The sequence below is a fragment of the Arachis hypogaea genome, chromosome 1, assembly GCF_003086295.3.
Source record: "Arachis hypogaea cultivar Tifrunner chromosome 1, arahy.Tifrunner.gnm2.J5K5, whole genome shotgun sequence".
NCBI lineage: Eukaryota > Viridiplantae > Streptophyta > Magnoliopsida > Fabales > Fabaceae > Arachis > Arachis hypogaea.
The window spans coordinates 9,615,931-9,632,384 of NC_092036.1; the positions used below are offsets into that span (position 1 = coordinate 9,615,931).

The 16,454-nt window shown below is 29.9% G+C and overlaps 1 protein-coding gene across 1 annotated transcript; it reads right to left on the reverse strand.

The window, feature by feature from the left end:
* Window positions 1–10,414: 10,414 nt before the first annotated feature.
* Window positions 10,415–11,557, reverse strand: LOC140179058 (uncharacterized). Its single transcript, XM_072217538.1, has one exon. It carries the CDS (start codon window positions 11,555–11,557, stop codon window positions 10,415–10,417), a length of 1,143 nt encoding a protein of 380 aa, XP_072073639.1.
* Window positions 11,558–16,454: the final 4,897 nt, after the last annotated feature.

Sequence of the window (16,454 nt, forward strand, 5' to 3'; positions counted from 1 at the left end):
CTTAATTGATAATTTTTTAATAAAAGAGCAATATATTTTAACAAATATTATTATTTGAATTTAAATTGTCCTTTTTTATAAAACAATTACCTAAAATACTTCACAACTTTCATATAAAAAAAATTACAAATTGATAGATATCAATGTTTATACATAAAGGTATATTAATTAAAATCGCAAAATAAAAATAAAATCTTTTTAAACAAATTGAGCCAATTTTACTGTTAATTTCTTGCTACATGCTATTTAAGTTAATTCACTTCATACAGTTATATCAAAATATAGAATGCATTAAGTGATTTTTCGTATATATTCATAAGAGGTTGAAAATATTAAATGCCCAACTTTTATAATAAAAAAATTATGAAAATTAATATCACACATTAAATTTTTACTATTTTACAAACTGTGATAACCAATCCATTATATATATAAAATACCAATATTTGATATTTATACAAAATGAATGAGGTCTCAAAAAAAAAAAAGACTTGAAAAGATTTGAGTTTAAACACAAATCATTACAATTGCTTTTCATTAGTTGAACATAAAAAGATAATTAATTACTAATCGAATATATTTTAACTTTATAAACATAATAATTAACTTGAGTTGTATCAAAATAAAAAAATATAACACTCAGCTACTTATGTAAGAACCTCAGATTCTTTTACGTTTTAAATGATGCATTATTAAGGTTATTCACAAAGTGAAGGCAACAAACAATTTTAAAGTTAAATTCAAACTAAATATAACAATGTAATCACAATAAATTAATAGCTTAAATTAAATGTATATTTACTAACATCCCTTAAACTTGTATCGAACCTAAAAGCACATTAAACCCACTTAAGTATCGGTTTGGATTGATTTTTTTAAACTAAAAAAATATCTTTTTAAAAAATAAAATATTTTTATTTAATTTTAAATTTATTTAAATACATCTTTTTTAAAAAAATATATTTTTATTTAAAAAAATAAAGTATTCGCTTTTTTTAATAGCTAACAAATAACAATACCTTATTTTTAAAAAGAGTATAAGTAAAAAACATTCTTAATACTTGAAAACTTTTTGTAAAAAGTTTGTCAAAATATAAAATAACTTTTCTCTATTAAAAAAATCTTTTAAAAAATATAATTTTTTTCTTTTTAAAAGTCCTCAAACTAACTCTAATTCTAAAACAGATACAAAATCATTAAGCATCAAAACCACACACAAACACGCATATATATATATATATATATATATATATATATATATATATATATATGTATACACATAAAAATACCTAATTTCTCATTATCACTATTACAGTATCATAAATACATATAATTAACCGCAACATAAACAAAATAAACCTTTTTTTTCTAAATTTGATTGGAAGTCCTACTTTTTTGCCAATCCAACAAAAACAACAAAAGTAAGTCGGAAATTAATAAAAGTAAACTAAGAAAGATAAAAATATTTTTATTTTAAACTTAAATTTAAGTTTAATCCAAGTGCATTGGCAATTGAACATGAACCTCTGCCTCAATTTCTGATTCAACCTCACTTCATTCTCTTAATTCTATTATTTACTCCAAATTTCGCATCTTTCTAAACAATAAACAGAACTAATGTTAAAAAAAATATGCAAATATTTTTTTAATGCCACATGCCCCTATCCAAATTGAACGTGAGCATTATGCCCTGAATATTACTAAAAAATACATTAAGCATTGAACTGTAGTCCTTGTCCTTTTGTTGCGGCCGTATACAATCTGGAGTGCAGCCCATTCCTCCTGTCAACTCTCTCCGAATCATCATCTCTAGTAAACAAAGGAACATACTTTTCAATAAGTACTAAAATTCTCAGTCATTATTTACTCATTATTCATTCTCGATAAACAAACAACACAATGCAAACTCTTCATCGACCTAAGAATCAAAACAAATACAACTGTTCTCATTTTTCACAGTAATCAAAATTTATATAAGGCAGTTACAAAGCAAAGTAAAACAAATAGTGGGAAAAAAAGAAATAATTGACACAATTTCTCAATTACTCTTCATTTATATAGACGAACAACACAATGCAACAAAATCCAGATACTCATAAATGCTAACAGCACACTTTGCATTTCAAGAAAACCTAATAATGCATCAAATCTAATCACGAAAATTAGAAAAAGAAAATTGCAGAGAACACACCATATAAGTACTTCAATCTCATCTTTAAATTCATGTTCAGATCAACAAATATACACAATATGGTATTGCATTTGGGATATGTTCAAGTCAGCTTAAGAGTATTTTGGTCTAATATCAGTAAAAGCAATAATTTTTCCAAATTCAAATTCATATCCAAATCTGATGTAGTAAGGTAGCAAATCTGATGAAGAAAAGCACATCAAGTTATGATAACCAAACTTTTTTGGGACGACATCAATGGGTATATTGTCAAAGCCAATAAAGAATAAATTCAACATGCCTCACATCAATTACAAACGCATGGCAAACAATTAAAAACCAAAAGAAGAAAATATTAAAGCAAATAATAACTTTAAACAAATAGAATTGGAAGAATCAACGAAATTAAATAATGTCAATAATCTACTATAAAATGTCACTGGAATTAAGCAATGTCAACAAAATCCTAGAATTGATCCTCATATAGTTTGTTTTGTTTTATCATCCTGGCAAACCTGTTGAAAAAAAAAAGTTCTCCTAAAATTTTATACCAAAAAAACAACAAAATCATTCTCAAAGTCATCATCATGCAATCACCATTCATACATTAATCCCTCTTTTGGTATTTAGTTAGTAACCACCTAAACATATTTTTTTGTAACATCATATTTAAAGCACATTTGAGATTTTCCTAAATGAAATAAATATAGTTTTTTGTTCTTTATTATTCATTAAAAAAACAATCTCTTCTAGAAATTATACAATAAACATCATATTTAAAGCACATTCGAGATTTTCCTAAATGAAATAAATATAGTTTTTTGTTCTTTATTATTCATTAAAAAAACAATCTCTTCTAGAAATTATACAATAAACCAATTAGATTATATAGAATTCCTTTAATTTTTCTTGAATTTCTTGTGAGATTTCACACACACGGCCTCATTAAAATTTCTTGTTTGAAATTTTCCAAAATATAAAATTCTTCTTGCATGAATTAATATGTTTAGAGAATTAGCAGATGCATGTCCTATTCAGCACATATATTTCTCAAATTGCACAAATTAAAAACAAACTCTATAGCCATTGAAATTATACACATTTAATCTCTTAAAGATTATAACACTAAACCAAAAAGTATTTTGTGATTAAATTGTACATATTTCATCCCTTAAGGACTAATAGCGCTAAATGTAAATGATTTAAAGGCTAAAAGCATACTAACATGAATTCACCATCAACACTTGTAAGTGAAAATTGATCAATGCAAAATCATGGCCAGATAGATGACATATAAAAGTAGAATAGCATTTATAGCATCATTTTATGAAATAAACTTCAAAGGCACTTCAAACTTTATATTAGTGCATAATCCATAATTTGTGGAAATAATTAAAAAGGAAGCATTCCTCTACTTACTTGAACAAATCTCAAATTCCAGTCCATAATGGTGACTTTCGTAAATCTGTTTCTTAGATTTGGCATAACAGTGACTTTCACGTGAAAACTCCAAATTTTAATTCTTGAATCTACAATTTCTAATCCAAACACATAAATGAATTCATAAAAAATTAGAAAAATAAAACAATAATTTTAATAAAAATTTATAAAAGAAGGATGAAGAAAAACTTTAATTGACTACCTACTTCCATCAAAATACAGTCCCAAAAAAGATGAGAAAGAGCTTTAATTAACTACCTACCATGGAACAGTGAAACTTGTAGCTATCATTCACCGAGAAAAATAAAATACAGAGGTATTAGTGCTAAACTAATCAATTATGGATACTTGCCTAATTATATGAGGTTAATTAGTTTGATCTAAACCCTTGAAAATATTTTAAGTAAAATAAAAAGGTTATAGATACTTGCCTGATAGCTGACATCCGGTTGTGCACCTCATTTTGTGAATCAACTATGTATAATTGGGCAAATTTCGCATTATTCCCTTCTGGTGGAATTAGGCTACCTATTAGATGGTAGTTTTCGCCACAAAGAATGAATGTAGGTGGACCTCTAGAAGTATTTATACCGCGGTCTATTTTGGCACCCATTGAAGTGAATTGAAACATGCTATTATATGACCTGATGTTATCACGAAAATGCTTGCTCTTGGGGTTATTATTGAACAACAACTCATACAAAACTTTTGGTGCTTCTGGTAGGTGTGGCAGTTGGACTTGACCTCCTTTACAACACATCGTAAATTTTGGTTGGTCTGTGTTATAACTTTTGTTTATCCTTTCATCGTACCAAAAAAGGGCAAAGCAGTGTTCGCATATATACATTGCATCTCCCATGTGCAAATACTCTAAAATTTCAATATTAACATGAACGGAAAAATCCATTAATTACATGCATAAATATAATTTGCAGTTTTAATAATAAATTGATCCTTTGAATATCTCTCAATATACCCTTGCTTGCCTGCTCCTTACAACTGGCAACTCTAGCATCCCTTGTTGAAGCCCTTCCACCTATGTCATGCATTGGAAGATCATTTCATTATTAGAACGGCTTTGACAAAATTTAATATATATTATTAAATATCTTTCCCTAATTCTGATGTATATTGCTAAGAATGGCTTAAATTTTGTAGTTAAGTGAACTTGTAAACTATTCAGTTTTTGGATAGTGAAATTCATAGCCATTTAATATCGTACCTTTGTTATTTTCTTGTCGATGTATGACAGTGATTCCTATTTTGCGAGTCCTTGACTGCTCTGCATCCATTTTACAATGGGGCAAAAAGCGGTTCTTCATTATTTATAAACGGATATGACAAAAATATCTAACACATATAATAAACTAATCTTGGTTGATATTGAGTTTAGGACCATACATCAATGCTTAAGTGTCATATATTCTATATCTATTTAGTATTTAGGGGGTTTAAATTCTCTGGTTGTAACTTTTAAACCTCATATATGAATTTAGTAGTTTTCATGATTTTGAAGTTTTATTCCACAAACAAAGATTAAGGCGTAGGCCTTATAGTTTCGCATATTAATGTAGGCAAATGCAGATCGGACATATTGAGCGGAGTCGTTGAAGCTGGCAACTTGGGTAGAGTTAAAGGGCACAGAGTTAATATCTCCAAGGGCTTCGAGATTTACATATAGACATATGCTAATGCGGTAAGATTGACCATTTAAGCATATATTTCTAGCTGGAAACTTCATGGTAGTTTGCTATTAGATATAATTCCTAATTAATGAATAAGACCATTTAAGCATACAAACACATCGACGGTAACTATGTCTGTGTTAAGGATTACATTTTTTTCTTATCTAGTCTTCTTTGATATTAGCTAGTATGATAACTATAACTTCGAATACAATCTCCCAACCATGATGGCATTTGAATTGGTTGTTTCTGCGGGTTCCATAAGAATATATATACTTGAATTTAAGCTTAATTGGTTTATAACTTTAACTTAGTTCATCATTTATTTATTATTATACATATATTCACATGTATTTAGGTGCTCCTTGATTATCATGTTTTGATCCAATTGGGTATACTCAATCAAATCTTGTAATAAACTACAACTGGTAACTATGGAACAGTGGATCAAGCTGAATGTAAAAATTGCTAACTATGGCTGTGGTAGGTTTCTGAAAGCAAAGGACTTTGACATTGAGAAGACTATTCAAATGTGGGAAGACATGTTAAGGTGGAGAAAAGAATATGGAACTGATACCATCCTTCAGGTTAATGCTATGACTTTATGAATCTAGAAAACTTAGTAAAAGTTTCAACTTTCAATGGATGCTTCAAAGTGTTGGAGATTAATTACTTCAGTCCTGCCAATTTTTTTTCTCTTTTTCGAAGGTGTCGGTTAAATATTCCCGGGTTTCTGTTAAGGGAGGATAGAATTAATTTATATAAGGGAGGAGTAAAAACACTTAAAAAAATAACTTATTTGCTACACTGTTATATTTAAAATATTTCTTACAATTATCTAATCTTGGGTTGTTGTGAACCTTAGTATAAATGTTTGACTTATATATATCATCTTAGTATAAATGTTTGACTTCAATAAATATCATCTTTAAAGTTGGTACAAAATGAATACAGGATAACACTCACTGACTCTGTGAATCTGAATCATATATTGATTCATGAATTGAAGGGATTGACCTCTCTAGAGTAGATGATAGACGGATTCTTAAATGAGTACATAAAAGTGGGTACTAATTTTATTCAAGATACTCACCCATTCACAGATCCCACCTACTTTTATGACAGAAAACTTGTGCTATAGAACAATTTTTTCGGTTGATGAAGTAAAATAGGTTACTGTAAGTTTTTACTGTTATACAGATTCATATACTCTTTGTATGATTTGTATATTTTAGCATTAGCATGGATTCTGTGCTTGGTTGGAAGCTATTTCCTAATTGTTCATGAATTTTCACAGTATGTGCAGCTTATCTATTGTGGAATTTCTTTGCGTTTAGTAGTGTTGCAACCCATGGCTGCTGATTAATGTAGTAGAATAATATTTTGATCTTATCTAGTCTTATTTGATATTATCTAGTATGAAAACTATCACTTTGAACAAAATCTTTCAACTATGTTGGCATTTGAATTGAATGTTTGTGTGGGTTCCATAAGTTTTTTTTTTTAATTTAAGCACGACTGATTTATAACTTTAGCTTAGTATTTGTTGAATAATCATGTCTTCTATTTTACTGAATATAACATGTATTTTGGGTGCTCCCTAATTATGATATTTTGATCCAGTTGGGTACACTGCCACAAATCTTATAATACACTACAAATGATAACTATGGGAAGGTGGATCAAGCTATTTAATTGGAAGCTATTTCCTAAATATTCAAGGATTTCCGTGGTATGTATTTGGACATCAAGTCTAATTATTTTCTAACATATAGACATATGCTAATGCGGTAAGATTGAGCAGAGTGGTAAAAAATGGCAAATTGGGAAGAGTTGGAAGGCACAAAGTCAGTGTCTCTGTGGGAGGCATAGGTGAAAGGGGAAATTGAGAGAAAGAATGATCGGCCAAGGATGGAGACCAAGGTTAGTACCTTCGTTTACATACAAATTTGATAAGTTATATAACTTTGATTTGCATTTATCTTACAGTACTTGTTAGTTGGTATGATTCATTAGCTAATTCGATTACCATTTGTGTATCAAGCCTATATATATAGACCATAATTAAATAAAACTGACCTTTAAATGGGCCATTTCTGGGAGCACAATTCACTTGATTTTCATTTGAACATATGTTGTTTTCCTTATTCACAATCAACCTTTGCTTCTGAATGTTAACCAACTCAACTACAAATTTTATCATGTTAGAAAACATATAAATTAATACAAAAAAGATAACTCAGACTAAGTTGCGACACAGATTCATATATAGTAACTCTGAACTGTACCTATTATAACTCAAGTGGAATAAGCAAGTTATTCTACAACATACTTTCTATAATTCCTACCTTGTGGGGAAGACGTTCCCATATATTGTCTTTTCTTTGCTAGCTTGTTCGCTCGTTCCATCCTAGCATGCCTAGCATTGTCTGTCAATGAAAGATGTTTGCTAAATTACTATATTTAGAATGCATAAATTAGTCGGATGTGTAGTTTGTTACTATTAGTCCATTACCTATACTTCTTAAATTGTCTTGTGTTGTTAGATTTGATGGCAACAATATCCATTTTTGGTTGTTTTGTAAGTTACTGTATTCATCCCTCTTCATGGTTTGCATAACAATACTTGGATAGAGTGTGCAATCTGCTAGAGTAGCTGTTACATTCCCTGTGATGACACAATCTATAGCTGAATTTGCCGCTAAGCAATAGTAAAATACACTTGGCATAAGTGAACAATAATTACCTTATAGTGATTTAAGAACAAATTAAATTAATTATTATTGCACTTTGTATATAGTTATGTAACTCAAGTTGGGTCTATACATATAATTTTTTCAGAAACTGTTTTCAGTTAGATCCCTTCCCACACCATTCACACAGATTTACAATTAGATCACAATTTGCACATTAATAATTGGATAGCAGCAAGAGCTGAAATAAAGCATTATTTATTCAGGCTTTACCTTGAGGTATATGTTCTATTGCACGTTGTTTTTTCTTGGCTAGCTTGTTAGCTCGTTCCATCCTAGCATGTCTTGCAGTATCTGTCATATAAAGATCTTTTCTAGTTTACCTATCCATAATCTAAGTAAGATTTTGATTTCTATTTTGCTAAAATATAAGATTACCTGTGTTAGTTATATCTGCTAGAACATATGGTTTTGTTGCCAAGCTTTCCCGGATCTCATCGTTTTGTAGATTGTTATTCTCGGTAAAATACCTAAAGTTGCCAATGGTACTGCTAGAGCTAATCTGAACCCCTTTGTTGCATTGCATATCATCAACTGGCTGACTCCAGTCAACCGATAATAATGTTGATGACAAAGTCCCTGCCATGATACCTTTGTTACCTTTCTCACTTATAACACCATTTTATACAACTATTTAGAGATATTCAAGGTACTCTTGTAGTGGTATACACACTATAACTGAAATTTACCTTATTGTGGATAAGCTATTTTCCAACTGTGATGAAAATAAGTTCGTTTATATTATGTTAAATGAAAGCATGTTATCCATATTTCGTACCTTGAATTTCACTGTTGCTTGACCATTCATTCATACAAAATTGATCAACCTTTCTCTTATTTTTAAGCGTGTTTCTTTCCTCCATCTCTGCACATTTCAGATTAAACAGGATTGTTAATATTCCAAACATAGAGAATATAAGCAAAAGAAACATGTATGCCAGAAACCATGTCTTATTTATGTTAGAAATCATTATACTTCGATCTGTATACACTAAACTTTGTTCCATTCGTACTAACCTAAATGGAACCAAGATATTTTGACTTTCTATTCTAAAACTCATTATGAAAAATAAATCTACATTTACTTATACCTTTTGACCTTGAGTTCAGTGGGATATCTTTTAGTAGCCTTCCGCTCATAACTATATCTGCATTTAGTCCTTGTGATGATTGTATTGCGTTAGGTTTTCTTCCCCAGCTTTAACTGTTGAGGACTTTTGCCGTGGAAGGCTCCACTTGTGTCTAGTTTTTTTTTTATCTCTCTTTCTCTTCACATGCTATGCTTTGGTATCTGTAACAATTAACTGGTAATAATGGTTGTGTGGGTGTGCCAGGTAATTTTAATACGGTTAAGTTGGTCTTACAAACCTATGTGAAAATTTAAAATACTATATTGTTCATTGATTGGCCTCATTGTTACTACTTTATTCCACATCTATCATGATATTAAACCTTTATTGATATAAACCGGTTAAATACCATGCTGTAAGACTAAATTCATATGATATATAATTATAAATCATTTTTTTACTACCCTAGTAATAGCTATCATTGGTATATATTATGAATTATGTAGTATCTTTTTTATAGTCATTAAGTCAGACTAATTTTAGCAACCTATTACTAAACACACCTCCACAAGGCATCCTAACTTTCTTTTTAAAGATGATCCATAATATATTATCTGTTTTTCAAATCATCCACAGCCAATGATTTCTTTCTATAAAACCCAGGTATCGTACTTATAAGGCCTAGTTATTGTACATGTCTACAAACCGTAGTTTAAAGTCGTTCTTAGCCTTGGGTGTGAATATGTCATATACAAAATTTATAAAGTCCAGTATATGATAACTTGTTTATGAGCCGAATATACTTTTTATGTTAAAATGATATTAGTGTAATCAATCAATTCTGTTTAGTTAGATCTAGGTAATGTATTTATTATTGATAATAGATAACCATTATCAACTTAGTATTAGGGATATTAAATTAAGGTGGCATGTCTTAATAAATTTACAGATAAATATGTAAAAATTAAGTATATACAAATGGGTATATATAGGAAGTTAACCATATATATTACCTGCTACAACTAATACTACTACTTTAATATCAAAACTAAAATGATAAAGAAACCTGTAAACCCTAAACCTTTAAGTTGTTACAAAATTTAGAAGAGTGCATAACATTGATTAACAAACTAACATTGATAACTCTTTCAAAATCAAAACGAACCCAATAGATGGTTATATTGAAACACAAGGGATCTAACTACATATATTCTACCCTATTGTCTAAATAAGCAAACTAAACAAAATAAATTGCATTTAAAACTCAGGAAGATCATCTAAATTGATCATAGAACTCTAAACCATGTATAGCCCATCTGAATGCATTGTAATTGTCTTCACGTTAACATGTTCCTGCCATGTGCGTTGAACCAAATGCTCCCTTCTTGATTCCATATATTTTAGCCTCGAAATCAGGAAGTCTGTTCGCACGGCATCATTTGCACTTCCTGACCCGTCTCTGCACTCCATGACTGTTATTATGTCATTGCCTAAGAACAATGAAGGAGTGTATGGGATTCCAAGACCAGAAACTCTAATCATCCTCTCCCAATGGATGCTGTGATCACCATTTCTTTTCATTTGCCAGACCAGGACTTGCCTGCTGAATGCAAGATTACTGTATGAAATATACCCGACACCATCGTTGAAGTAAGTTAGTGAGTTGTAATCAGATGGCACGTCTGGGGGGATCTTTGCCTCATGGAACATCTGGATGCGGAGGTTGAACGTGACTATGGATGCTGGCTCAAAGAAATTAGCTCCCTGCCACCCAATCCAATAGACTATCCCATTGTGCACTATATATTTGGGCCCAAGTTTCTGGACATCACTCTTAAACATACCGGAATGAGTCCATTCTCGTTCAAATGAAGTGTAAAGAGACCATGACATATTTCTTTGTCTAAATGCACGCTTGTAGACATGCACAATACGGTACTCGATTTCGTCCTCCAAAAAACCAAACGCATATAGAGAAACGGCATGAGCGGAATGCTTGCTTGCTTCATCGGTTACGTACCGCCTCTTATCCGATACTGGATTCCATACAAGAAGCCGAGAATTAAGGCCACCCAATGAGATCTTTATGCATATGATTCCGTTCTCAGACCCAATGACTGAATATAAGCCATATTGGTTAGCATCCATTGGGACATTGAACTGAACCTGGCGACCCGAATGAAGATACGCTCGAACGAACCAAATCGAGTTGTAATCACCTGGGGGATAGCCAATGCCTACGATCACACTCTTGCTTCGATCTTTGTTTTCCTTATAGTTTGCCTTCACGAACAAATTAGTACACAGCCTGAAATTCCAACCCTTGCTTAGCGTTCTGCACTGTCCAACTGTCTTAGGATCTGCCTTCACCATGATCTTCCAGATAAGATCCTCACTAAGGTGTGGAAGTTTTTTCATATTGGGTGGAGTGTCACTCATTCTAGATATACAGTTTATTACGGAGCCGCTAATGGCTCTTAGTGTTTTTGAGTAGAAATTATGGTTCTTGTAACCTTTCTCACAACTCATGACATATATATGTTTTGAATGAGAATATCAATAGCTTATATTGACATCTAGAAGGTGTCATGCAATGGGTAAGACAACAAACTGCAAAATAAGATATTTATATTAAATATTTAAATAAGATTATATTGACTCTATGCATGAATAGACATTGCTTTGTGATTACCTTAATAAACACAGGCCAATTGCTTTATCATCCATGCAAATCTAATGACCATTGGATATTAGTAACATTAATGGGTAAAAGTATTTATCTACACTTTTTGTCATTTGTGCACTATTTGGGGCACCTCATATACTTCTTTTAGAAACTGCTAAGGATGTATTGGAAGCAACAGAGTAGTACCTAATTTTGTGTATGACTTGTGCCATGAGTCTTGCATTTAATTAATCCATCAAGAAAACTTTAAAAAAGTTCTTTATATTGATGAGATTTTTATCATTCTCTATATGTGTCGTTACCCTATGCATGTGTGATAATCATTTTGCATTACATGTTACTGCATCATAATTTAATGACCATTGGATATTAGGGACATTAGCTAATTAAAGTATTTAACTATAAGTCTTCTCTCTTGGGCACTCTTTCGGCACCTAAACTCCTTCTATTAGAAACTGCTAAGAGTGTATTGGAAGCAGCACCTTAGAACCTATGATTGTGAATAAGTTCTCCAATGAGTCTTATATTTGGTTAATCAATCACGAAATCTTTAATCAAGTTCTTTCAATAGATTGGTGACCTGTTTTTCATTCTATGTGTCATTAGCCTATGTATGTGTCATACCCATTGTGTATTATATGTTATTGCATCATAATTGAATGACCATTGGATATTATTGGCATTTGCTAGATAAGGTTCACCATTACTGGTTTTATAACTTGGTATGAGAAATAATTTTTTAGTGGAATATGTTTTATAATGTTAAGTCTTCTCATGTAACTGAAAGCCCGACTGTATTGTATGCCTTGTTAATCATGATCCACAATTTATATTTATCTCTTAAAAGTATCTAAATACAAAAATAGAGATCACACACCTCTTTATTCTTTTACAGTTGCACAAATAGAAATGATAACTTATTTGACTACATACCTCAACAGGTATGATTCATAAGGTGCTACATTATCTTATGTTGCAATGTCCTACTTTATGTTGAGTTTTTTTTATATTTATTTAAATATTGCCTGCTGCTATATTCCCGATAAAATGCATTTTTGCCTTCTCCTTGTTAGTGAATTAATGCAAATCCTGGGAACATATCAACATTGCATTTTTTTCGATGGTCCTTATGGTTTTACTGGGTCAATGCACTAATTGTGTTTCACATCATTAGTTTGCATAATTTTGGCTTGGACAAAGTCTCTTTTCAAAAAAGGTAATAGCAGTCTTGTTTGAACAGAACCCCATGTAAACAAAGATGGGGATAAATATACAGATAATTGCTTAAATTTGACAGATTTACGATGAAGTATTCATCTTTATTTATCATGTTATATTATAAGAATGTGTGCCATTTTGTCTAATTCAGACTATGCCAACTCACTGCATTCAACTCGTTTATTTAATTGAAATCTTTCAGAAAAAAAATGCTTCATTTCAATCCTACTTCACCATTTTGAGCTTTAGTCACTTTGAAATATCTTATGATGTGTCAAGTTGATACCTCAGATTTAAGTGCAGCGTATCTGATCAGCGTTGATTTAAAATGGTGAGGCTCTTGATGTGTGTCAAAATGAGCCACCCTATCTACTATTACCTTAACCATCATTTAAACTCTCAGGATAGTCCAGGCTTTCTTTAATCGTTTCCCAAAGAAACCGACTTTGAACAAAGTCCTGCATTTCACTAAAACATTAAGGCAGCTTTAATCACGTCCTTTGATAGTTGTAGACGGGTGACATTTTTATCATTGTATGCATATTTTCTCCTATATGTGTGATAGAGATTTTGCTTTACCTGCTACCACATATAAATCTAATTGAATCCAACTGTTGTCCACTTTCGAATTTACAGATAAGTGGTCTAAATCGGTTAACCATTCATGGTATTATCACTTTTTTTAAGAAACAACCTTTACTTGGGATACAATTTAAAGATATATTAAAATTAATTATGCATCTATGTGAATTTTTGTGGGATCAAGTGCCCATACTATCATTCTTAAAAAATGTTAGACGGTAAATGTGTGCATATATATACCCCCATAAAAAAATTAGATTTGACCCCAAGTTAAAATAATGAAACGATTTAATTAACTCATGTGTGAAAGAAAATTATAAAATTTAGTATCACCAAATAACAAAATTTTAGATATATATATATATATATATATATATATATATATATATATATATATAGATAAATAAATAAGTTCTGCCAAAAATTATATAATATTAGGATACCATTCAGTTAGAAAATTTTTTCGGTTTAAGATTATATTGGTGATTATTTTTTCTACTAAACTATAATATTAACTTGTAAAAAAAAAAACTCTTTGGGCTCATAATATATAACGTTTTTAATTTAGTTAACACTCTTTAAAAATACAAAGAATTGTGTATTTCTATCCATGTACATATGTATCTGTTTAACTAACAAATTTGATAGTGGTTGTTGCCAGTAACAATGTTATTAAATATCAAGCTTATTTTTTTATTTAAATAGTTGAATAATGATTAGATAGACTATAAAATATATAATACCTTATGAAGGGGTTGATGGTCTTATTTTAAATAATTACATTGCAGTTTTCATCATATAAAATTCATAAAAAGCGTATAAATAGTAAATACCATTCGGAAGACTCGTCTAAAAATTTTCTCGTTAAAAGTTAACATATTGGTGGTCTTGATTAATATTATATTTATTATTATTATTAAATGTTGACAAAAATATACTCAAATTATACTATTAATAAAAATGCGTTCAAATAATTTAAAAACACAATAACAATACCCAACAGTAAATGTATATTTTAAAAAAATACCTTGGAGATTGAATTTGATATAATTTTTTTTAAGCGTAATTATAAAAATAAGATATTATTATACATAAAAATTGGTGATTTTTCGTTGAGTATATATTTTTTTGTAATTTTTTGGTTAACAACTAATAATTCTTTTAATAAATCACATAAAATTATATAATTAGAAAGAAATTATCAAATCTTAAGAATACTAATATCTCATTTTTTTAATTATGCTGGTGAAAATCTACATCAAAATTCAATCTCAAAGACATATTTTGAAAATATATATTTACTGTTGGTATTGTTTTTGTATTTTTAAATTATTAAAAGACATTTTTGTCCATAATAAAATTTGGGTACAATTTTTTCAACCTTTGAAGAATTTGATAGCGTTTTTGCTGGTTAACCCTAAATCTAAAATTTTTCGCTTTTCCAAAATATGTAGAACAAAGGTTGCACATTGTAACCCTAATGAAGTCCTTTACAGTTGCACATCGTAATACACATCGTATTTCACACCATGTTATGTTTTTCTTTGATCAAATTGTACATCGTGTTTCACACTATGACTTTGCATGAATTTGGCTTACATTATCCCCTTCCTCAAGAAAGACAATAAAGGTTTACTTGTTTTAATTTTATGGTGTGGATAAAGATTTTGTTTCTTCCTTCACTATGAATAAACTTCACCGAATAGTTCACATATTTCTTCATCGTTTCCAAAATAAAGTCACATTTAAAAACCTCTTGGAAACTTGTGCCACACAACTCAATGTAGATATGTTAAAGATCTTGTGATGCAATTTATCTGCTTTATATAGTTCTGATAAGGTTTTAACAGCTTGGTATAGAACACTTTTATGGAAAAAGTTTCTTTTTTATCCATCTCATCAATTATAATTTCTCACTCCCTATGTAAGTTGACCTTTCCACATAATTTAATATAGTTAGATGTGTAAATGACGTATATGACACATTTTTCCTTTGGTCTTTGTGGGCATTAGTAGTCTGAACCTAGAACTGGCACTACATTAAGGATCGAGATTCTGGTTTGTAAACTTAGCTAAAATTGTTAGCACTACATCTGTTTAAATCCAGCATACTTGCTGATTTTGCATTCATGTGAATATAAAAATGTCTCGCGTCTATTTGATTACAATACTTCAATAACATGGACTAATTCTTTTTGTCATATATTTTCACTAATGACATCAATCATAAGATATTAAAATGATAAGTTGATTCTCAAATTCTCACCCTTGCATAAAAGTGTCACACTCTCTTATAAGTATACACTTATAAAAAATGCAACAGTGTTTGTAATGCCACTTTATTAGTTACATATATCATGGTTATATTTTACAAAATTTGCAAGATAGGCTAATGCTAAATTGATTAGTTTAGCACTAATACCTCTGCATATATGTACACACTCTCTTATAATTAGATACCTATCAAATTCTCCCTAATTCTTTGCTTAATGGTTTTTTGGCAACTACAAAACTATGATCACATCAATTATGTGTAATGTTTAATACTCATATGTGGATAGTTATTGTTATCTAGCTTGTTGGTTTGTCAAATTTAGAATGATTGGCATTGACTATTAATGAAACTTGTTTGATAATGTACTTAAAGAGGTTTATGATTCAATTAAAACTTTAGCTTTAATCAAGTATTGACCCTTTCCCTATGGAAAATAGTGTCTGATTCTAGCATGACTTAGCGATAGCCATTGCTATTGTATAAAGTATCCATTATTATTCATATAATAAGACTTTTTTTTTCTATTACTTAGCTAGTCATTTTATTATGTAACTTAACACAAAACAAATATATGA

Bases quoted from the DNA above. Each gene is read 5' to 3' on its own strand.
- LOC140179058 (XM_072217538.1), bottom strand. From the start codon at position 11,557: ATGAGTGACACTCCACCCAATATGAAAAAACTTCCACACCTTAGTGAG.